The sequence below is a fragment of the Dromaius novaehollandiae genome, chromosome 12, assembly GCF_036370855.1.
Source record: "Dromaius novaehollandiae isolate bDroNov1 chromosome 12, bDroNov1.hap1, whole genome shotgun sequence".
In the NCBI taxonomy this organism is placed as follows: Eukaryota; Metazoa; Chordata; class Aves; order Casuariiformes; family Dromaiidae; genus Dromaius; species Dromaius novaehollandiae.
The window spans coordinates 5,066,958-5,089,561 of NC_088109.1; the positions used below are offsets into that span (position 1 = coordinate 5,066,958).

The 22,604-nt window shown below is 47.9% G+C and overlaps 2 protein-coding genes across 8 annotated transcripts in view; both read right to left on the reverse strand.

The window, feature by feature from the left end:
* Positions 1-17,234, reverse strand: part of LOC135329654 (protein polybromo-1-like) — a 36,270-nt gene extending 19,036 nt beyond the window's left edge. For 2 of the 6 annotated variants that reach the window (XM_064518748.1, XM_064518743.1), the window contains exons 1-11: positions 17,110-17,234; positions 13,870-14,038; positions 13,546-13,620; positions 8,247-8,458; positions 6,539-6,724; positions 4,967-5,124; positions 3,830-4,006; positions 3,105-3,250; positions 2,619-2,776; positions 1,813-1,996; positions 645-855 (exon numbers count right to left, since the gene is read on the reverse strand). In XM_064518748.1, coding sequence (XP_064374818.1) covers positions 645-855; positions 1,813-1,996; positions 2,619-2,776; positions 3,105-3,250; positions 3,830-4,006; positions 4,967-5,124; positions 6,539-6,724; positions 8,247-8,458; positions 13,546-13,620; positions 13,870-14,038; positions 17,110-17,176 — 1,743 coding nt within the window. In that variant the 5' untranslated portion in view covers positions 17,177-17,234. Of the gene's footprint in view, positions 1-644; positions 856-1,812; positions 1,997-2,618; positions 2,777-3,104; positions 3,251-3,829; positions 4,007-4,966; positions 5,125-6,538; positions 6,725-8,246; positions 8,459-13,545; positions 13,621-13,869; positions 14,039-14,120; positions 16,805-17,109 lie in introns of those variants that run through there. The other 4 variants (XM_064518745.1, XM_064518744.1, XM_064518747.1 and 1 more) reach the window with 4 other exon arrangements.
* Positions 17,235-18,468: 1,234 nt separating this feature from the next.
* On the reverse strand, positions 18,469-21,216 carry LOC135329656 (PHD finger protein 7-like). Of its 2 annotated transcripts, XM_064518750.1 has the most exons (9): positions 20,994-21,214; positions 20,738-20,829; positions 20,548-20,649; positions 20,303-20,427; positions 19,912-20,074; positions 19,720-19,826; positions 19,385-19,498; positions 19,080-19,198; positions 18,469-18,984 (listed from the first exon to the last, which is right to left on the reverse strand). In XM_064518750.1, exons 1-9 carry the CDS (start codon positions 21,025-21,027, stop codon positions 18,614-18,616), a joined length of 1,227 nt encoding a protein of 408 aa, XP_064374820.1. In that variant the 5' UTR covers positions 21,028-21,214; the 3' UTR covers positions 18,469-18,613. The 2 variants fall into 2 exon arrangements, with proteins under 2 accessions (XP_064374820.1, XP_064374821.1); XM_064518751.1 differs by lacking the exons at positions 20,303-20,427; positions 20,548-20,649 and having other exon boundaries at positions 20,738-21,216.
* Positions 21,217-22,604: the final 1,388 nt, after the last annotated feature.

Sequence of the window (22,604 nt, forward strand, 5' to 3'; positions counted from 1 at the left end):
TCTTGTCCATTCACCAGCAGACTAATTCTCAAACTTCTGGGATGTCCAGCAAGACGCATAAAAAGTTCTGATTATTTTTATTCTAACTTTCTACAAGTTCTGATTTCCAAGCATGAATGATAACGCAAAACCAACCAGTGATTTTCAGTGTCCATGCAGAAAAAAAAGTCATCTCTTTGTCCTTCAGGAAGGACATACAGCATTTTCTAAAAATGTATCAAAAATATAACACCCAAATTGCTGGTCTTTTTCAAGGCTTAGAAATGGATGTTATGTTAATTGAGTATTAGAATAAAACTTTACATATATTTAACATAAGGACCTGATATTTCTTAATAAGTGTCACAAAAATCCTACTAATGAGAAATACAAAAATGTTGTATGTTACAACCCCAGAAGATTTCCTCAATGTCCTGGTTCCTTTAAGAGTATTCAAATGGACTTAAATATTACAATCATGAATATCATATTGGATATGCTAAACTCTTCTGTAAAATTATTCCAAAGACTACTAAACTGAAATAGAAATCTCTTCTGTGTATGTGATAAAATGTTTCTGCTGGTTTTTTGTTTGTTTGTTTGTTTGGGCTGAAAAAAGAATGAGGAATAAAAAATTTTAAAGGTTTCTTAGGGAAGATCTTTACCTGAGGTGGAGTGTAAGGCATTATATCCAGTTCGCTAGCCAATGGGGTCTGAAGCTGAGGGATAGAAGGTGTTTCAGCGATGTCTCCTTCCTCTTCTCCCATCTCTTCTATGTCTTCATCACCTCCTTCTAACTCAGCAAATTTTGCTTCTAGTTGCTGGATCTTCTTCTCTAGTAGGGGAGATGGCTCCTTCTGAGGAACTATAGGTTTTCTAAAAGGTGGAGTAGGAAGAGAAAAAGCAGATGAGAATATACTCACCTTTTAGAGTATACATACATAACACATATCGTATTTTGAGGTGAGTGCACAAATAAACACGTAAATCAGATATTACAAAAGGAATTCAAGAACAATGCAGATTAGCAGGTCCGCCTCCTTTTGTTCAGGTTTGATTTAAACTAGCATTCTTAAATAACGGCAACGCCTAAATACTACTGTAATTACAACAGAAGCAAGCTAAACTGCTTTTGGTAATTTGCTGATTGTCAGGTATTTTGTAAATTTAAGAAAAACAAGGTAACAAAACCAACTTTCTTTCTATCAACTTGAACAACATGGAAACAATAGTGACTTGGCAATTGTCTGTGCTTCCTTTTAGGACACTGAGCAGAGATCACTCAGTGTCCATGGCCAGAGTCAGACCTCGCTGGTTTCTTTTTTTTCTTTTTTTTTTTTTTGTGTGTATATTGTGTGAGTTAGGATAGAAGGGGATTTCAAGGCAGAAAATTCTTCATTTCTGCAAGAGAAAGCAGTTAAAATTTAAACTCTGTGGAAGATGCAGTGTTACTTAAGTTAGAAATCAATGTTTTTATTTATATCAATGTTCACCAGCTGGAAAGCTATTTGTTACCCATAATGAGGACCTCAGCATGACAGGCATTTTAACTCCATCCCAGGGGATTTACACATCTGGTAATGTAATGACCTCTACTGAAGCCTGGAGAAAAGAAAATATCCACTGGTACAAAGACAGTGAAACATGGATGTAAAGGCTGACGTTATCTGGACTCCTTCCCAAGATGTTAAAAAAGCAGAACAAAACCAAAATAACCCCAAACCCTGAAAGATTGCGATTAGTCAAATTATTCACGTTTCACCTTCTCCTACAACCATGATTTCTTCACAGAAGAGTACTCATGTGATCGCCTCATTCCCATAACAGTTTTACCTAAAACAGTATATTTCATCATCTACAACTTTTGCGGAGAGTGAAAACCTCTTGAGCCCTTTAAATTTCTTCATTTGTTTGTCGCTTTCACTGTAGCGGCTCTCACAAAGAAAAACATCATTTTCAGAGACTTCTGTTGGTCTGCAGGAGAGGAAGTCCTTGGATGACAGAACAGCACATTTTCCTGCAAAAATGAAAGAGCTGAGTAAGAAGGAGGCCACACTTGCTGACATTTTATAAAAAGCGTGGACACTCAAATTCTTGCAAGTCTAGAAAAATCCCGCTATTTGGCTACAGAAAATAAACCAACTGACATCCGTACATTAAATAACATGAGAAACCTACACCAACCCAATGCAGCTTTTGTGGTTTTTTAAGAACAAGAAAACTACTCAGTTAACTGTATTTAGCACAGAATCTTAGCTACAAAACGAGGTACACATAGTCATCCCTCTTACTCAATAAAGCCCATTTTGACTTTCTTTTCAAGCAGATTTTCAGGACTTTCCAGGTAAAATATATTGGAATAATGACACTAACGACTTTTCTGTCCGCTGGTTGTAGGCAACATTCAGCTTTGGTAACATAAACGTAATTCTGTTTTGTAAGAAAGCCTGCTGTTGATGAAAATTCTCACCAGAGGTCCCAGAGACAGGCAACACTGTGGAAACGGTCTCCTCCTCCTCTCAAGATGAAAAAAATTACTTGGAATCAAACCTACATGTAACTATAAATCACTTCAGATTTTTAAGACATTTAAGAAAAGAAAGAGAGAATCCGTTGGATTTAAGGTTGTTAATAATTACCCAAAATGCAAGTCATAGGACAGGTCTCCTCCAAGTTACTCAAAAACACTTCCTTCTTGTAGAACATTTTAGTTGGTTCATGTTCAGTTTCTTCAGGATGTATAAAGATTGGACCAAAAAAATATGCTGCTCCATCTCGCACCCACGTCTTCTCAATTCTAGAAAGAAAAACAAACCAGTGACGGAAGTGAATGGCCATCCCTCATACAGGAGACAGCTGAACACACCGTGTTGTTCAAGACGACTGCCGGGAAAAACCTTTGAGTACAGAACGACAGTCTGGAAGTCATCTCTATTCCAACTCTACGGCTGCACCATCTTTTTAGCTTGCCATGCTTCTACCTCAGTCTGTTAAAAGCTTCTAACATTTTGTTTCATGCAGAAGATCTTTTCCCATCATCCTCTTTTCTACTTTCTGCAACAAGCCAATCTTTGGTCCAAGTTACTTTTATAGACGCAAACTGCAAATAAAGAAGTTGCACCCACCTTCCTACTCGAGCTCGCACTAACCCATGTGATTTTAGGAAGACACAATCCCCAACCTTAAGCCACATATCATTGTAACAGAGCTGTTCAAAGTAATGGCAACCAGGTTCTCCACTGGACATTTCTACTGGAACATCTCCTTTGTCCTACAGAAGAGCATGCATTTAGAAACTTGCAAAAGAGTGAAAACCAATCACATAAATAAAAACATGCCAGGGCAAGTAAAAAAAAACACTTCTCTTTTTTTAATCTTTACGCCACCGCTACGTATGTTGCTAACTTTGCTATTTAACAACCAAAGCTGTAATTTTGCCAGAACAGTAATTCACAGGCCCTTTTTTGTTCTGTTGCTTCACTGTTGTCAACTGGCTAAGCCCTGCCAGCCTATGTTGATGATTTGTTTTAAAGCACAGTAATATGCTTAGGAGGCAGGAATTAAGTATTTGGCCAAAATTAACGTTCATAAAAATTTCATGACTCAACTCTCCTATACAACACCAGCAACATTCTACATACGGTGTGCCAATTCATACCATTGGCTCTACTGAATTCATTGCTTTTTAGTCAAAGCTCACACCGTGCCTCATTTGACCTTCCAGTCCCAGATTTCAGAAAGCTCATCAAAACACAGGATATCCCCTTACTGTGCATCAAGACAAGATCTCACAAGAAGGAATTCCCTCGTTTTATCATGATGTGAATAAAATGGAAAAGATTTACTCAACGTCAGAAGCAACACGGACCACAGGCAGAGGCACATCTCGTGGGACAAATCTTACAGAGCTAACGGGCATAGTCCACAGTTTAATCTTTTTAAAAGATTTTGTCTTCGCAGAATAACGTGACTCACAGACATAGACATCTTCATCTCTAAAGTTTTCAGGACATAATTTAAAATATTCCTGTGGATTGAAGAAAATACTTTTAGATGAAGTCTTTCAGGAACACACACACACCACAGATACACTGTTAACTCCCTCTCATGCTCCCTGTTTTTTCCTATGTATTTATCAGAAACACTTTTAATAAAACCTTCCCACTGAGTTTCTCTCTCACAGTTTGACTCCGAGTTACATTAAAAATTAGAAACAAACAACAAGAAACCCCACCCTTGGAGAAGAAGAAAGTGCATGCTAAATTCAGTACAGGCACCAGGTTGCCAGGTGAGAAGAAGTCAGGTTTCATTCATCTACCAAGAAAGTACGTTAACAAGTACAAGCAGACTTGAAGACCCAAACTGCCTTTACAAGGTTTCTGAGCTTTGACCGGGAAAGAGACCGCAACCACCGAGTTGTGAAAAACACTGTAAGCTCCATGCCTGTTGATATCTGACAGTAATACCCGTCCATGTCCTCACCAGCAGTAACACTTCTTTCCTTAAACACACTGCCTTTGAAGAACTGGCTGAAATATTGACATGGCTCAAACAGGCCAAAAATGTTCAGCATAGGGAACTATGTGGAATCAAACTTGAGACAAAGATGAAAGACTTCATCCTGTTACTGAACCGCCAAGACATGCAAGTCTCCCTCTGCCCAAAACCTATCTACTCCCTTTTAAGGGAACCTTTCAGAAATTACCTGCGGTTTCTCTACTATATCCTCTCAAAAGTCAGTAAACTATGTAATATGTATATGATTCTACAAACCAACCAGCACTGGAAAGCACCATCACTTTATACCACTTCTGCTCCACCGTGGATGAGCTACATGTACCACAAAGCAAATGAAGAACACAGTACGAAGTAAGTTCTGTTTTATAAAGTACTGTTCGAATATGCCTGCATATCAGAACACCCACACCTCTTCAAGAAAATAATGGAAAACATCTTATTTAACAAATTAGTCCAAAGAGTCTCTCACCTTAACAAACATGACCACGCATTTGCCTAAAATTTTGCCAGCAGGAACTTTATTGTAATAGTCACTTGTAAAAACTTCTTTCTCCAAGAACTTTCGTGTTGCAAGATGAAATGTTTCATTTGGTCGATAAAACCAACAGCCATACAACCATTTCTCTCCTTTAACATAGGAAAAGAAAGAGGGAGAGAGGGAGGGAGGGAGGGAAGAGAAGATGTAAAAAGGTATGTTTTCTATTGCATGAGCAAACAAAACCAACCATAGATTGTCTTCATAATTAAACGGCCATATAGCAATTCATACTGGGAGTAAATCTAACCCATTTAAAACAAGGCAACGTTCCTTAACTGCTTCAGATGAGGAAAATTTAGTTACTTCAAAAACTTGCAAGCTGTTTTTTTCCTAAGAAAATCTGACTCAGCAAAACAAAGGAGATGTTAGTTCTGTTGAGCCAGATGGCTATGGGAAATACAGTCGGCAACTTATTTAAAATCCTGACTTTCAGGCCTCGAAGTGGCTTCAAAGTCTACACAATAATCGCCTGATTATTCGAAGAGCCAGATGTTTCAAGACCCTTGGATGAAGGGTTTCAAGCTTTTTAAGAACTATTCCTTCCACATTATGCTGTGACAAAAATATCAAATTATAACTTATCCATTTAAAAAGAAATTGGGGATATATGCTATTTTTCTAAATCAAAGAATTTGTAATCTGTGGACTGAATCAGAATTTAAAAAGTGCTATTTACTTTCTCCACAGCAGACAAAGAACTTAAGAAACATCCAACTCGCCAGACCAGTGATCCATCTAGCCCAATACGCTCTATCCGATGGAGTCAGCAGGACGGGCTATTAAGGGAAAGCACGCAAGCTTTGCCACTGTCTGTGGTTGATTTGGTTTAGGGGTGTTAGAGAGCTATTCTCTTTATCTGGCTATTATTCTCTGGCTATTCACCTTATTATCTGTTTTAAACCTGTAGTACATTGACTTCTCTCACCCAGTTTTGAAGCTGCCTCCACAAGCTCCTGGGGAAGTCGATTCCAGAGCCTTACTACCCACCACATTAAAACCCCAGACACTTTGTCATGTTTTAATTTGACCTACTAATGTCAGTGAGGGCCTTCTAATTCTAGTACCATAAGATCTGCTGAATGGTATTTCTGCATTCACCTTATCCACCAACTATATGATTTTTGTAACATTAATTATATCCTGCTTCAGACTTCTCTCCAAAGTGAAGCCCTTTCAGTCTCTCCTAATAAACACAGCTGCACTTGAGTTACAGCTAGCCCAGCCCACCCAGAAGAGCCTATTCTGTAGGATGCTTACAATTTGTGGGGGTGTGGGGGGAGGTGGGGGGGGGGGGAAAGGGTGTGTATTGACTCAAGAACTTTAACTCTGTATTTGTGATATTCTTTGGAACAAAGTAATTCAGAAACAAGCAAAAATACTCACCAGCCCCCACACACTGCTGTAAATGAAATAATTTCTACGCAGAAAAGGCTTAACTTGGAAGTTTTAAATAGCAATGGTAAGTTTCACCACATTGTTCTCCTATAGCAAAGACATTCTTACCGGCAGAGTCTTCCCACAGTCTCTCAACACAGACTATGTGAGGTTGCAAGTTGGCTTCAGCAGGCTCCACACAGACATAGTCCCCTACGTGGTACATGCTGTTCTTGAAGCTGCAGTCCTGGCTGTAGGTCCGATGCAAACTTGACAGGCCAGCTGATCCAGAAGAATCTTCACTCTTTTCTGCCTCTTATTTCAAGAAGAAAAAAAGGGGAAGATAGAAGTTAGTACATCCATATTTACACGTTAGCCATTACTGCTGATGTGAATGCTCTCACCCTTTGTAAAATGCTGGACAGGTCAGTCTTCTGTGAAAGACAAATAAAAGACACTGCACACAAAATTTCAACCTCCTTTAAGTAGACACTCTAACTTGTCAAAATTTGATCATGTGCCAAAGCCTTTGAGCCACCTAAGGAATAAAAGAGGCACTCTAGAAATAGACTAGCAACTTTTTAAATCATACCTCTGCTCTTCAGAAATTGAGTTAAAGGACCTGGCTTAATGAATTACCACTAAAACAGTAATGACTAATAATTATTTATAAAGCAGTCAGTAGTTTTGTTAGTATTGTTGAGCGTAATGTGCATCCAAGAGCACATGAAAGCCCAAAAGAGGAAGACGTCTGCAAGCAGGAACATTACTACAGGTTAATAAAGTTTGCAGGCTACCTAGAGATAGTGTCAGTGTTTAATACGTTAGGATGAATTAGTCTTTCATACAGGCAGATCATCATGCTGCAGCTGAGGATCAGGAACCCACTGTTCTAGATGCTATGCAATCAGATACCAAAAAGAAAGCAATGCTTTCTGTTCCTAAAGGGTCAATGCAAAAGTGCCACATGGTACCCGATACCCCCCTACCACTGAATTTCAGTGTGAAGAAAGGGTTAAAGCATGTTTTGTGCCTCACCTAGTCTCTCCTTCCTGTTACTGGTGCTGCTGAAGACTGTGGACTGCTTTTACACGTAAGTTTTATTGAGGCTCCCCAGTGAGAGAAGAAGAACTCACTGATAGCAATGAGCTCAGAAGCCTGTTTCAGGCATGTTTCTCTTTCTTTGGGTTTTTGTTTGTTTGTTTGTTTGTTTGTTTTTCTCATAGGAAGAGAGAAAAAGGGCATCACAGCTGTTGTCCCTTTACAGCCATTACATGCACAGGAAGAGCCAGGGAATGTGAAACACAAGAGACCTTCACAGTAGGCTTCTTGCCCTAAGGAATTGTTCAAGCCAGTTGTTCTTCAGAAGATGCAAAAGGCCTACCTCAACATGAGCATTAAAAGCATGATCATAGATAACACTATCAGCAAACATAAAGAAAGCTGGTATTTGCCAAAAAAAGAAATGACAAAAAGTCAACTGGAACAGTCTTTGCTGAGTTTATTATTAGTAGAAAGAAAGATATATTAAAAACTATTGTTTTCTTTTATCATATCCTTGGAATAAGACTGCCAGTACCTGTTCTGATTAAACAGTTTACGTAAGGTTAGCATTTAGCTATATGTCTTTCTTAAAGCCATATGGCTTGGCCTACAAGGATCAGAATAAAATAAATTCCTCATAACTTTAAATTACAAGATCCCTGACTGGGCAATCAGAGGGACTATTAAGGTTCCTTCAGTAGGTGAAGCTGCAGAAAGAGCAGAGCATGCATCATATGCATAGGCATGTTTTTCAATTAACATATTTCATACTGATGTAAAGAAAAATAGCTACCTCTCTTCTCCTCCTCTCTTTTGAGTTTATCCTCCTCTATTTCTTTGGGCAACTTTTCCTTCTTTTCCTTCTCTACATCACTGTGAAGATGCCTGGTGGTATAGCTGAGAGCTGGTGACAGAAGAATCTCTCCATTTTTACACAGTTCATCTCGAACTTTAATAAAGAATTGCTGAAGTTCAACTGCATCCTCATAAATCTCTGAATCAGTCCTGAATAAAAATAGGTACAATACAACAAGACAGAAGCATAGTTTGTGCAGAGTCAAACAGGATTCTAAACACGCACCTATCGCTACTACACTTAGTGATAAATTAGAAACTCATCTTTTAAACAAAAGGTGTCTTATTCAGCAAAGGGCTAATGCGATAGCATTCAATACATCTTGCTTTATTAACACGAGTAGATTTCTTTGTTTGCAGTTTGAACAGTACTTCCATACTGAATAGTCAAGAGGAATAAAATGTTTGTGCCTCTACATCTGCATTCTTTTTTTGACTATTAGATAAGCACCATGCTGCTATACAGACACAGGTGATTTGAGCATCTCTCTATCCTGGCTACTGGCTTAAAACTGAAAGCCTAAACCTACAACAAAAGCCTCTGGAAGTGCTTGCCACTAAACCTATCCTTCATGTCAAAGTATTTACAAAGTGAAAGATTAGGAAGTGAAGTATAACCAGCGCCTAACTTTCCAATTTCAAGTAGCGGACTTGAATTGAACTCGTTTTTGAGTTACAGAATTCATCATATGACAAGACAAATTATTTTCAGAGAGAAAGAGGTTATAGGGGGTTGTTTACATATCCTGGAAAATAAAAGTGATCAATATCCTGTGACCCAAAAGAGCAGTTTCCAATCAAATACTGTTGAGCAACCAAGACCTGTTTCTATTTTAATAGATATTTGGTTAAAACGACCTTTGCACTCTCTGAAATCTACTGCCAGCTTCTCAGTTACAGAGCTTACAAACCTCAATGAAGATGAAGCAAAAGGTAGGTTAGGAATCAACACTACCAGCTTACTTGATGGCTACGCAGATATACCCCCTGATTCAGAGAAATCGCTAATGCTCCACTTCTGGGTGGGACGCTGACCAACTTGGAGATAATTTGCAATGAAAAATACTTCAAATTTCTTAAACAAAATATAAAGGAGAAAGACATGAACAAAAAGCTTATTCAGCGTAACCTAGCTCTGTATGCCAGCTCACAAGCCAGTTGCCAGAAATCATCCAGCGTGACAGCATACATTAGGTCAGCCACACTGCTTTCAGAGTCTGCATCCATCCTTTTACACGATAGTACAATGGAGGCAATTTACTCCTACACCTCCTACTTAGAAACTTTCCCGAATATAAATTTTAGTAAAATGTTCCCTGGAAGAAAATTTGTCATGCTCGCGTAGGATTTATCATGCACGTGCAACATGCACAGCCAACCCATCTCCCATAGCCTAGAAGCAATGAACCCACTGAGTAGTGCAAACGTAGCACAGATGCAGAAGCCCTGACCATGCCAAGACGTACAAGGAGTTCCTGTCGGGCTGGGCACATTCAGGACTTCTCAGACACACACGTAACTTCCTAAAGCATAACTGAAGAAACAAAACAGCCTGCCCCCAACAAACAAAAAAACAACCAGAGAGAGACATTCTGGAAGGAAAACTGATTCTAGCTATTAGTGTCATGAAAATTCCTGTATTTACTGTCAGCAGTAAACAGAGACCTGGGCTGTGTACCCTGGGCTGCTCCAGAGCAACAGTGCCACAGCAAAGCAGCAGGCACATGCTTCTTAAACTTCATAGACAATTAGTAAGGAAATACAATTTTTAAAATTATTATTAAAAAAGCAGGAACGATAATGAATTAAAATCTTGTACCACTGATAAACTTAACTGGTTGTTAATTAACTCCAAGTTTTAGAATTCATAAAAATCTTCTCTTCCTTTTCAGACATCACACAGTCAGAGGGATAAGGCAACAGAAGATACTTTCCTGTAAAGTCAGAAACAGTTTTTGAACAGGTTAAAGATTCTGCAGATACAGATCAGTTGGACGCTTGACTTGCAGAAACCACTGCATACTGACCAAATACGTTCCTTCTATACTGATAGTAATTAAGTCTCTGGACTGACTCAAACAGCTACAGGCTACGGTGACTTGCGTACTTCAAACCTACTTTACTGAGTCCAACAGTGTTAGCCTGATTTAGACTAGCTGAGGATCTGCCTCTACGTTATATGTTTTGGGGATTCTGTTCATATTCTTACCAGAATTATCCTATTATCCCTTAATCTAAAAATCACTAGTAAGCAAAAGACAAGCATTCAGAGTAAATACCTGTTTTCATTTTCATATTAATGTTGTAATAGTTTCACAGTAGGCAATGCAATATCATTACGACCTATCTTTGGGCAGATTCACTCCCTTTGTGAGTCAAACGCGTTCTTGAACCATGAAACGTGTGCTGTGTTCATTTCTTTTTATTACTCTCTCTTACTTTATGAATGTCAGCTCCAAGGTGGTAGAAGGATCATTAGTTATACATTTCATTTTCACATCTGGCAACTCATGGCAAGATGAAGGACAAAACAGCAACACGGGGTGACAGAAACCAGTAAAGATATACAATACCATTGCCATTCTAATAATTCTGTGCAGAACTGACCACAGGAAGGACTGATGTGAAACCTGTAGAAGACCATTGGGCCAAATTTACTCTGCGTTTAAATTCACTCAATTAAATCATTACTTGTCTTAATGTTCTTTAAAACTGTTTGTCTTTTTTCAAGCAGTTGAGCATCTTAAGGATTAAAAAAAACATGAATGATATCGTGCTTCACTGTCAATGACTGACATTGTCATTCCACAGCTATGATTATAAATATTGTCAGGCTGCTTATATTGAATACACAGGCAAATAAACAAAAATGCACTGTTCAATTTACAATCATCTGCATGTGAGAAAGAAAACAGGAAGACACAGTAATGAACAGGTATTTTTGATTGATGAAATACAACCTGCCAGTTTCTTAACCACTTTCAAATTATTCATGTCCCAAGGGAAATCAATTGGATTGCTAGATTAGAAACATAACCATACAGAAGAAAAGAGTATTGTCATCTGTAGTATAGCTCTACTGAGATGAGTAGTAGAAATACTGCATTTTATTAAGGATTGCCTATACTTTCTATTGTTTATAGTTCACAAACTACCAAAGAAAAGCATACTAGCCATTCACTGATGATAAACATTTAAATTTATATGAACAGATCAAACATGAAACTGAAATATTTTAATAGCAATACTCTGTTACAGAAGAGTTGTTCCCCTGTTTTTGCTTTAGGTATATTTAACCTGATGTGCCACTTTCTCTGGTAGTCAACTACGTACAAGCAGCACTAAATAAAAAGCAAACACAGTAGCTCTCAGCAACTATCTGACTCTTTTATATATATATTAGAGTTCACATAACATCAGCCTAAGTTTGTTCTCAGAAACAAAAACACTCTGGAAGACATACTTATCTCTGAGGACTACAAGAACAGACATACCAACAAAACTGGCAGACATTCTCAACACTAAGGCACCATAAAATTAATACTAGATCATGGCTAAAATCTTACTTGACTACAGCACTGAGTGAGCTGTTCGCAGTGACTGTTCCTGTGTTCAAAACAACCAGCTACTGCCAGGACCCTGAGAGCACTGACAGGCCTTAATGGCCCTTACCAGCCTTACCTGGGGTCTCCCCCCACACCCTCTGCCCAGGGCCCAGGAGCTCCATTTAAGCTCAGGCCTGGGCCTGCAGTCCCTTCCTCAGCTAAGCTGTAGGTGTGCCTGTCTCCAGCTGTGTCTGGCATGGATCCTGTTATCAGGACCCTGACCGGTGCACGGACTTCCCAGCCTGACGTTGGAGGGCTCCTGGCCCTCTGTCCCTTAGGGGGCAGCTGCCCTTACTGCTCTGCGACATCTACAACATTAGTGAGTTCTGTGTTTAAGATGCTTTTACTCCAGTGTGGTTGAGTACAGGATTTCTGTTTTTATTTTTTTAAAGAGGGAGGGATCTTAGAGGGCAGTGATGGTGTTTAATCACAGAGGAAAAGTACAATATAAGTGAAGATGAGTTCACACTTCCACTATGGAACACAATTTTCAGATTGGCCTTTCACAATTGTTCTTTGTGGAAATTATTGTCATGATAGCTCTAAAGGGAGAAAACCAGATCTAGTTGATGTAGGATGTTGACAACTCCCGATTTACTATCACTCAAGCTGAGAGAAAAAATCCTATTATTTCTGACACCGGCCAGACTAGGTCCCAGAGTATGTGAGCAGCATACAGCATGATCCAGAACCCACTTCAGTTGGGGGATTTAGTTAGGCTTTGCATCAAGCATACTGTTGGCTACAGGTTTTGCGGTTGTGCTTGCTCGGTCTTGAGTCAAGATTCAAGAGCATTCCAACCTCTGGAAGACATTCAAGCACATGTCTAGAGCAAAGAGATTGAAGTACAGGCCTTTCTCAAAAAAGGCCTCTGTAAGATCTGTAGCTTGTTTTTAAAAATAGAGACTTTGCTGGCACTTCATGTGGACCTTTGCCTTTATTTACTTTTAATCTGCTAAGACCTCATGAATTCAAAAGATGAAGCATGGCTCAGGTATGAAGAGGCGCTCTGAGCAAAAAACCCCAAGGCAGAGCCTAAAGGTTTGTAATTATTCAAACATACGCAGGTATAGCAAACATTCATAGCTCATATTCATAGTAACTGGCGTGGTTTCTTTATATTTTTCCAGGTCACAACTAAAAATAGGAATGGCTTAGAGCAAGAACTCTGGTTTTCTGTGAACAACCATTAACATAATGCAGGCACTGAAAATATTTTTATTTTCACAGACTGAAACAGATTTTATCAATATTTCTTGCTCTAAGTGCAAAAAATGCTAAAAAAAGGAGATTCTTCATACAAGAGCAGCTTCTTTAATATAGCCGCTATAGACTTCATCTGCCAGTATTTAAAAGCAGAGAGTAAGTGTGCTAAGGCTTTAGAGGACAAACTCCCATTCAATAATGAGAATATGGAATATTACATATGATGATCATTATGGTCTAAACAGCATCATCTAACCTCTTCCTATGTCTTTACTTCTTCAAATACTCTGAAATGCTTGAGTGCTCAGCATTCTTAACACACAAGTGAGTACTTCTATTTTCATTTTATACTGGCATGTATTGATTATGTAATAAAGAGCCTTCAAATAACTAACATTTGAAAAGCTAAGACTAGCCATGACTTACCTGGGGCCAGAGTCTATGTAATCATCAAAGTCTGCACGGAACTGCAGGTAATTCACATTGCCTGAGCCAGAGGTCCTGTAATGAGAGAATTAATCTCAAAAATGGAATTTAAGACTTACTTAAATACATATCAGTTCATACGCCAATTTGTCCATCGCATTATTCCCATTCTGCAGGTAGGTTACATGCATTAACGTAGATCCCTGACGGAGCCAGAAATAGAGCTGAAAAGTACCACTGTGTGTTTTAACCATTCAACTATACATCTTTGTTATCTGGCGATTCAAAGAAATGCCTGCTGTATATATTCGGTTTGCCTCCTACCTTCCATCAAGCAGATTACACTTAAATTGTTGTCCTTCATCAAATTTCAGTAGCACATTAGAGCAACAGTATCGACGCATGCAATCTCCACAGCAGAAGTTGGGACAGGATTCTGCAGGTTGCGCCTTGCCATGATGATCAGCATATGCCTCATAGTCCTCACCCAAAACTGAAAAAAGTTAAAATCCAAGAGTTCGTACCTAAAGAAATACTCATCATACCAAGTATCGCACACATACTGATCAGCTCACCTAGGTTCATATCTAAATAGGTTTCAGGTATTTCCCTTAGGTCTTCCAAATCAATTAGTTCCTTCAGAGTATAGCAAAGGCAAATACGTACTCCTTACACAGGAACTCATGGTATCTTGTCTTCATCGAGTAGCTCTTCGCAAGTGTTCACACATACATAAGGGATTAAACTGCATGCAAATACACTTACGAGATGCTCTGTCTGGTGGTGTTCCCATCACTGCATCTGCTAGTGGCCACCCAGTCACTCTAAAGACTCAAACACCAACGTGACCAGCCAGGTCTTTGAAAAGATCAGCCGGAAGAAACATCAAATTTTCCTAGATATCTGACTGGATGCAAAAGATGCATCACAGCCACATTCCCTACAGATGCAGATTTCCCTATGAATTGGCTGCTTCTGCCTGTTGTTTTCTTTACTTCACAGACATTCCTAATCTGGCTCGATTCAGGGCACGTCTTCACGACATGCAACGGGACGTCACAGACAGAGATCCCTAGGAGCAGCACTGGTCAAGCGGCGTGCTCCCACTGCCAGCCTCAGCCGGCGCAGCTGCAGCGGTGAGGAAGCAGAAGTGTCTGCATACGGGGACAGACTCATGGCAGGATATCCCACGCTTTCCAGCAGCGCTGAAAACCATCGCACTGGGCTGAGGTACTCATTAATGTGCAGGCTGGTTTCTCCCTCCCTATCTTTGCCCTTTCGAGCCTGAACGACTGCAAGGTAAGAATGACACATCTGAATCAAAAACCTCCAACAGTCACATGGAAATGCTTCTCAAAGCTTAAGCTTTAGGATTTCCCTAGCAGCATCGCAACTGCAATGCTCTGGGTACCCAGCAGAAGTGGGACAGGCCAGTATGGAGTTAAAATAGGGCCAGCCTGCCCGCGGCAGCAGGGAGGAGTCAGCAAGAAAGCAAAAAAAACTTTACTTGAGACAACTATCACTGGCAGAACATAAAAAAGGAGAATACGGAAATAAGCAAGACAGTTGAGCCTGTGCCACTCTCACATGGTCCATTCAGTTTGATGGCTTGGGGTTTATCGCTCTCTGGGAGACACCTGAGGTTCAAACACTTGGAATATACTTGCGAGGGGAGTAACTAAGCCAGGACTTTAACAGAACCTGGGCAGGAAAACTTCCCGACCTCTAACCTGCCCCTGCACGCCTATGTTGTGTGCACAGACAACTCTCCGGGCACACCCCGGTTGTTCCAGCTCTAAAGCAAGTGCTAATGCTGCTTCACCAAGTGCCAAGAGCAGCCCCGGTGTTTTGCTCCTAAACCACTCTCCACCAGGAACCTCCAGTTCCTTCAGGCGTAGTTGTTCAGAGAATCCAGACAAGAAGGTGACAAATCCTGTTCCTTCGGAAGAAAAGTCAGGGATACGTCCTGGAGTGCAGAAACTGAGTTTGCCTTTGACTACAGTCTTGACCCTTCAGCGCCCAGATATATCTGAACGTTCCAGCCAACACCAGAAAAAAAAAATAATCACTGCTGTAAGGAGCTAAAGGTGAAGGTTCATCAAATACAAGCAAACAGGAACTTCTCCAGCAACACCACAGTACTTCTGCAGATATGTTTACGCACTCTCATGCCTGGCTCACACAACTTTTTCTCAGCAGACGCGTAACGTCATCCGACAACAATCTCCTTTCTGCATCACCAGTACGGCAGTAACAGGTAGCCAAGCTAATTCTAAAGTACGCTGCGAACTCACGCACAAACAAAACAAGGCGACCAACAAAATTACTCCCTCCCTCTCACAACGGGGCTACTGCAGCGCAGTAAAAGAACGGTGGAAACAAAAGGTGTAGAGCGCTTCTCAGAGCGTAGTCTCGGACCAGCCGAGCCGATCTAACGGCTGAGCACTGCCAAAGGAGAGGGATTCGGCTCCTCTGCTCTGTCCCTCTCTTCCTCCTCCAACTCTGCTCCTCACAGGAGCCCTCCTGAGCCGATTCAATTCACTTACCCATCGCAGCCTCTCCGGCGCCTTGCGTGCCTTTGGTTTTTGCTAGTTGTTTTTCCGCCAGGCTAATGATTTGAATCAGCTCCGAAGGGGCCCAACAGCCACCGCAGCCCAGCACGGAGCAAGTGCTAAGGTGGAGGAAGGCAGAAGTGGCCTCCTGCTTTGGCAGAGCCGTCACTGAGCGGCCCACCCTGTCCTGCCGATAATCGGCGCCTCCAAAACCCTCCGACAAGCTCGTCAGGCTCCACCTCAGGAGCAGAGCTGCTAAGCTATTCCCCTTGAAACTGCACTGCTCCAAGAAGAAAACATCCTCTAATTTCCAACCTACGCTTGTTCAAGGACGGCTTGCGTGTATTTATTGCTCTAGCGCCATCGCTGCGATTTAGCTTAGAGAGCTCTTCTTCTGGTGTTCGCCGGGCAAAGCCTTACACAGAAGACTGATCGTCTCAGGCGTCGTTTAGCTCAACCCTCAGAGCAAGTGTAATCCTTTAGGTCCTAAAATTAAATACCATCAAGCTAAACGGCCTCTCGCACATCCGCACGGGATCCCATTCATCCTTCTCGCACGCGTGGGCGCAGAATTTGCTACACCGGAGAAGGTGAAGCCACCGGTGCACTCGGCGCCAGGAACGCTTCTCCTCCGGGGAGACCTCGCTCGGCAAAGCCTGCGGGCGCCTCTGCCTTTCCTCCTCGGGCCCGGCCCGGCCCGGCCCGGCCCGGGCTGCGCAGCCCGCGGCACCGCTCCCCGGCGCCGCTGCTCGGCAGCCGACTCGGGGGCCCCGCGGCGCGGCGCTTCCCGCCGGCCTTTCCCCCCGGCGAGCCCCGGCCGGGCCGCGCCGCGCTCAGCCCCCGCCGCCGCTCGGGCGCCCCCAGCCCGGGCGCGACGCGGCCTCGCCGGCGGGAGCTGCCCGGGCCCGGCGGGGAGACCCTCCCGGGGCCGCCGCGGCTCCCGCCGCCAGGCCCGGCCTCCCCGCGCCCGCGAGCCAGGCGCCGCAGCGGCCGCCCGGGGCCCCGCGCTCACCGGCGGGCAGCAGCAGGCAGAGCAGCCCGAGCGCGCCGAGCCGGCGGGCGCCGCGCTGCGCCGCCATGAGCCCGGCCGCGTCCCGCGGGAGGCCGCGGCGGCAGCGGGGGCGGCCCGGCCCGGCCCGGCCCAGCCCAGCCCACCTCGGCTCGGCCCAGCCCCGGGCCAGCTTGGTTCGGTTCAGCTCGGCTTGGCCCAACCCGATCCAGCTCAGCTCAGCTCGGTCCGGCCCAGCTCGGCTCGGCTCAGCTCGGCTTGGCCCAGCCCGGCCTGGCTCAGCTCGGCTCGGCCCAGCCTGGCCCGGCCCACCCGGCCAGCAGCACCTGTGCGCCGAGGCGGCCGCACGCGGCACGACCGGGCGCAGGGTGGCTGTGCCGGTGGCCGCGCTCAGAGGCGGCGCGGGTTGTCCTCCGCGACAGCTGCTGGGCGAAAGGAAGCTTTCACGTTGACACACCGTCTCCTTGCTGGTTTTTTAAGTTAACTAGTTCCCCAGGGAGTCAGGATTGCGCACGGGAACGTGTATCCCCAGGTGAAGAGCCTCGCGTGGAAACGGGGCGGTGGGAGATCTGCCCCGTCGCACAGCTGCGCAGACGTGCTCGTGTCCCGCTTCCCGGGCAGCCAGCGAGCCAAATAAGCAGTGACTGCTTAGCCTGTAAGACTGTTGCCCAAAGACCAGCGCTAAGATTAACGCAGTGCCTGAATTTCACCGTGTTCTGGTATCCCCCTGTTTTGGAACAGATATCTCCAACTTCGTGTACAAACCTTCCCCTTTCTTTGCGTCTGCTGTATAGAGACTTGGGTTTCTGTGGTGTGTGGCAGAGGTAAAAAGTCCCCTGTAGCCTCCAGAAATGTTCTTGGTGTCGTTATTTTTCCTTTCAATAATTCATCCTTAACGCTCATAGATTCTCCTGTGCTCCACCGCGAAGGGCTGTGTCTGGGACGCCTGTTCGCCCTGGGCTCTGGGGCTGTGGGCCACCCTGAGAGCGGACTGATGTGCCCGAGGTGCCCAAGAGGCTCCATCCAAGCACCTGTGGCCAGAGAGCCCAGGCTGCATGGCCGAAAGGCCAGGGTGCTGCACAGGTGACCAGCGATCTGAACTGTTCTTGTCACACAAAGGAAGCCCATGATTTCCCTGGCTCCTCAGCTCCCCACAGCCACCCTTGGCTCCGTCTCAACCCACCCGGCCTCCTGAGGCCAGCAAGGCCAGAGGCACGTGGCCAAGCCGCTCGCCAGCTCTGGGGAAGGTCTTGCCAACAGCCGGAGGGAGAACAGCCCCACTGGTCCCCTCCCCCAAACCAGCCCCCCAGAGAGGCCGCGGGGGAGGAAGCCAAGGAAGAAAAGTCTCATCTCCCAGCACGGTTGAGGTTAGGTAGCAATTTTATTCTGCAAGGGGTAGGGTAGGGGTGCCACTGCTTGGGGCTGGCACGCGACTCGTCCTGCGGGGTGTTCAGGGCCGCCTGTAAGGATGCTGCGGCCGGCGGAACAGACGGGAGCGTCCTGGCCTTCACTCTGGCCCTGGCCGTCCTGCCTGGGGGCTGCTCTCGGGAGCCGGGGAGCCAGGAGATGACCCTGATTCCTCCTGGCTGCCGGCTCGGGAGCTGACCAGGTCTGACTCCGAGGTCGCGGGTGTAGCCGAGCTGGAGGATGCCTCGGATTCATCCTGGCTGCTGGTGCTGGTGATGGAGCTGGCCAGGTCGGGCTTTGAGCTGGCAGGGGCAGCAGAGCTGGAGGACGCCTCTGCTCCTGGCTTGCTGCTGGTGCTGGAGCTGGCCAGGTCCAGCTCTGCGCTGGCGGGGGCAGCAGGGCTGGAGGACGTCTCTGCTCCTGGCTTGCTGCTGGTGCTGGGAGCGGACGGCTCTGGCAGTGCGCTGGGGGCTATAAGGGGAGGTGGGAAAGTCAGCAGCACGGCCCCGAGCCCTTGCCTGGCCCTGGCCCGAGCCCGGGGGGGACCTGGGTGCTTTGCCTCTTACCGGGGCCTATGCCGGCACAGCCATCGCATTCCCAGGCCTCCACCGCTGCTCCCACCGCCGAGCAGTGTCGATGCGTCCCTCTGGATGCACACGAGGAGCATAAGAGCAGCTCCCACGGCCTGGGGAAGCAAACGGGTTGGTGCTTGTGGCAGCCGGGGCTGGCAGTGGTGCCGCGAAGGCAACCGAGGCAACGGGAGCGGAGCAAGGCAGCGCCTGGCAGAGCTCTTGCGCTAAGCGCCTGCTCCCGGCACGACGGCATCTGCTGCCACAGCGGCAGCTGCCGGAGTGCAGCTTTGGTGACGTACCCGCTTTCCTGCGCCTGCTGCCTGCCCTCCCGATAGAGGCACTGGCCGGCATCACACTGGCTGTGCCTCTCGTAGAGCTCCTCGTACTGCCCCGTCTCCTCCCAGGCTGGTGGTCTGCAGGAGAAGGAAGGGGAAGCCCTGAGCCTCCCCCGCTGGGCACCTGCAGGACGTCCCTGCTCTCCTGGCCTCCCGCCCCGCTTCCAACTCCGCGGGGAAGCGGGAGCCCAGACGAGCAGGAGCCCTGCAGGCCAGGACTGCCGCGGGAGCCCTTGGCCTGGCACAGCCCTTGTGCCGTCTGTCTCGGGAGCCCGGCACGAGGGTGGCAGAAAACCAACCTGAATAGGACGTAGATCCCCATTTTTAACATTTCCGGCAGGAATTTTCTCTTATTCTTGCACTGGGGGCACCGGAAGCACTCCCGGCCAGCGCGGCTAGCCTGCCCCTGCGGGAGAGACACAAGCGGCGTTAGCGGGGCGCTGCTGCTGCTGGGCCCCGGCTGTGCCCACGGGAGAGGGAAGCCCTCCTACCTGGATGCAGCCCCGGTGAAACCAGGCCCCTCGGCACGCTGGGCACACCATAGTGCCGAACGATAGCTTTTCGTCCACCCGCTCCATGCAAATGATGCAGGTGGTTTCTTCATCTGGGCGTACCGGCACCGCCTGCTCCGGGCGGTGCTCCGAGCAGAAGGACCTGGGCAGAACATGGAGGAGAGGGGCAAGGTCAGGAAGCGCTGAGGCCTCCCACGGTGCGGAGAGGAGGGCAACGGGGGCACAAGGGAGCCCTCCGCGGCCTGGCTCCGGCTCCCGCTCGCAGGCGTCGCTGCGAGGCGGACAGGCAACTTCCCCGGCTGCTTGGCCAGCGCCGGCACCAGGGGCGTCGAGGCAGGGAGGCTCCGGCGCGAGGGCCGGCACCCCTCACCTGTAGGCCTTGAAAAACTGCGTGACGCAGCCGTTGCTGGAGGCGCAGGGGAGGTGGAAGCTGCGGCTGCAATCCTTCCCCTGGCAGTCGATCGCAGCGCCATGCTCGCCGCAAGCAAAGCAGCTCTGCAAAGAGCACAGCAGCCCCCGTGGGTGACGTGCGCTGGGCCTCCACGGCCAGCCCCACACCCCGGGAAAGGCCCAGGGGTCTGGGCACAAAGCTGCCCGTCCCTGCCGGGTCCTCACCTTCCGGGCTGCCGCCTTTATTGTTTTTTTGATGTCTGCAGGAAGGAATCCGCAGATCCCTTCCCGCTCGGTCCTGCGCTGCTCCAGCCCGCTGGCGAGATACTGCAAAGCAGGAAGGTCCCGGAGCTCGGCAGGGAGCTCGGAGGGACCGTTGCTGGGGAGAGCAGGGGGAGCCCCTGGGGCAGCTCACCAGGCAGAACTCGTGGACGCACAGCCCCTGCTCCCTGTGCGTCGGCCCGCAGACCTCAGCGCTGACATCCGCCCGGCGGCACAGCATGCACGCTGGAGGGGCGAGAGCAGACGCGCCCACCGGTGAGCACCCCGCCAGGCCGGGGAAGCATCTCCGCAAGATTCCCCCGAGGCCCTGGCTCGGTCCCGGCCTTTCCGGGTGACCGCGCCAGGCAGCGGGACACAGGGAGCCATGGCGACGGGCACGACGCCCTCACCCTTCTCGCTGGAGTCAGGCGCCTTCCTCTTCATCCTGGATGCGGGGCGGTCAGTGAAGCGCTCTGGAGAGCCCTGGCCACAGACGTGACGGGGTTTCTCCTCCAGACACTGCTCTGACAGCTCTGCGGGAGAAGCGGGTCCCGGGTGAGACCAGGGGGGCGGCACAGCCCTGGGCTACCTGCCGGAGCCCGGAGCCGCGAGGCAGGGGAACCCGCTGCCCCCCGGGAGCCCCGCCAGCCCGCGCCTCCCCTCCCCTCTCGTCCTCCCCTGCCCTCCCCCCCGCTCCCCCCACCTCCCCAGCTCGTTCGGAGGTGATGCCTCCGAACCTGGGCCTGCCAGCGCCGCGCGGCTCTTTATACGCTGCCCGGGGCGGCCGTGTCACAGCAGCACGCGGTGACACGGCCCTGTGAGGCGGTGGCCATGTCACAGTGGGCAGCCCAGGGCTTTCGTGCCCGTATTTGGCCCGCGAGCTGCCCCGCATCAGCGGCTGCCGCTGTGACACGGCCGCCGCCTCACCAGGGCGGTCGAGGCAGGGAGCCTCCGGCTCCCGCGCCCCAAACTCAGCCGGGACCCGCTTCTCCCGCAGGGTCATCAGAGCAGCGTCTGGAAGAGGAACCGCGTCCCGTCTGTGGCCAGGGCTCTCCAGAGCGCTCCATGGACACCCCGGCGTCAGGATGAAGAGGAAGGCGCCTGACCCCGGCGAGGGGAGCGCGAGAGCTCTGCCGGGCGCTGCCTTGCTCCGCTCCCGTTGCCTCGGTTGCCTTCGCGGCACCACTGCCAGCCCCGGCTGCCACAAGCACCAACCCGTTTGCTTCCCCAGGCCGTGGGAGCTGCTCTTGTGCTCCTCGTGTGCGTCCAGAGGGACGCATCGATGCTGCTCGGCGGTGGGAGCAGCCGTGGAGGCCTGGGAATGCGATGGCTGTGCCATTGGTGGTGACCGGGTGCCTGTGCAGGACCCTGGCCTTTCAGCCACGAAACCTGGGCTCTCCGGCCACAGGTGCTTGGATGGAGCCTCTTGGGCACCTCGGGCACACCAGTCCGCTCTCAGGGTGGCCCACAGCCCCAGAGCCCAGGGCGAACAGGCGTCCCAGACACAGCCCGTCGCGGTGGAGCACGGGAAGACCCTGCCCGCTCCTCCCCAGGCGCCTGTTCCCACAGCGGGGCTGTGCGCACCCCCGGGGGCCCCAGGCACACGTCGGGCAGTGGGGCCCAGGGGTGGAGCAGGGGGGCTCTCGCCGGGGCGCTCTCAGGGCTGGGGCGGGCAGGAGGCTCGGGGCAGGGCAGGCTTTGCTGGGGCGCTGGAGGGAGACGGCCCCGTGCCCTGACACCCTCCTCCCGGGGCCCTGGCTACTGTTGTATCTCATTTGTTTCTTATACACAAATATATACACACCAAAATGTAAATAAAACTTACTTTGTTGCATCATAGAGGGAAAAAAATGAAGCAGAGGCTCACAACCCTGCCGAAACTTTGTTCTGCTTTGGTTAGTCTGCAATTTCATGACGGACACGTTGTCTTCAGGCACCCCGATTGCCGAGGGCACGCGCGGTGCGCAAGGCTGGGCCCAGGAAAGCTCAGGGCCCCCTGGGCTTCCCGTCGGCCGAAGGCT

Bases quoted from the DNA above. Each gene is read 5' to 3' on its own strand.
- LOC135329656 (XM_064518750.1), bottom strand. From the start codon at position 21,027: ATGAAGAGGAAGGCGCCTGACTCCAGCGAGAAGG. The intron at 20,075-20,302 runs GTGAGGGGTGCC...TGTTCTGCCCAG, and splicing joins CAGTTTTTCAAGGCCTACAG to GTCCTTCTGCTCGGAGCACC. The intron at 19,199-19,384 runs GTACGTCACCAA...TTGCTTCCCCAG, and splicing joins CAGCAGGCGCAGGAAAGCGG to GCCGTGGGAGCTGCTCTTAT.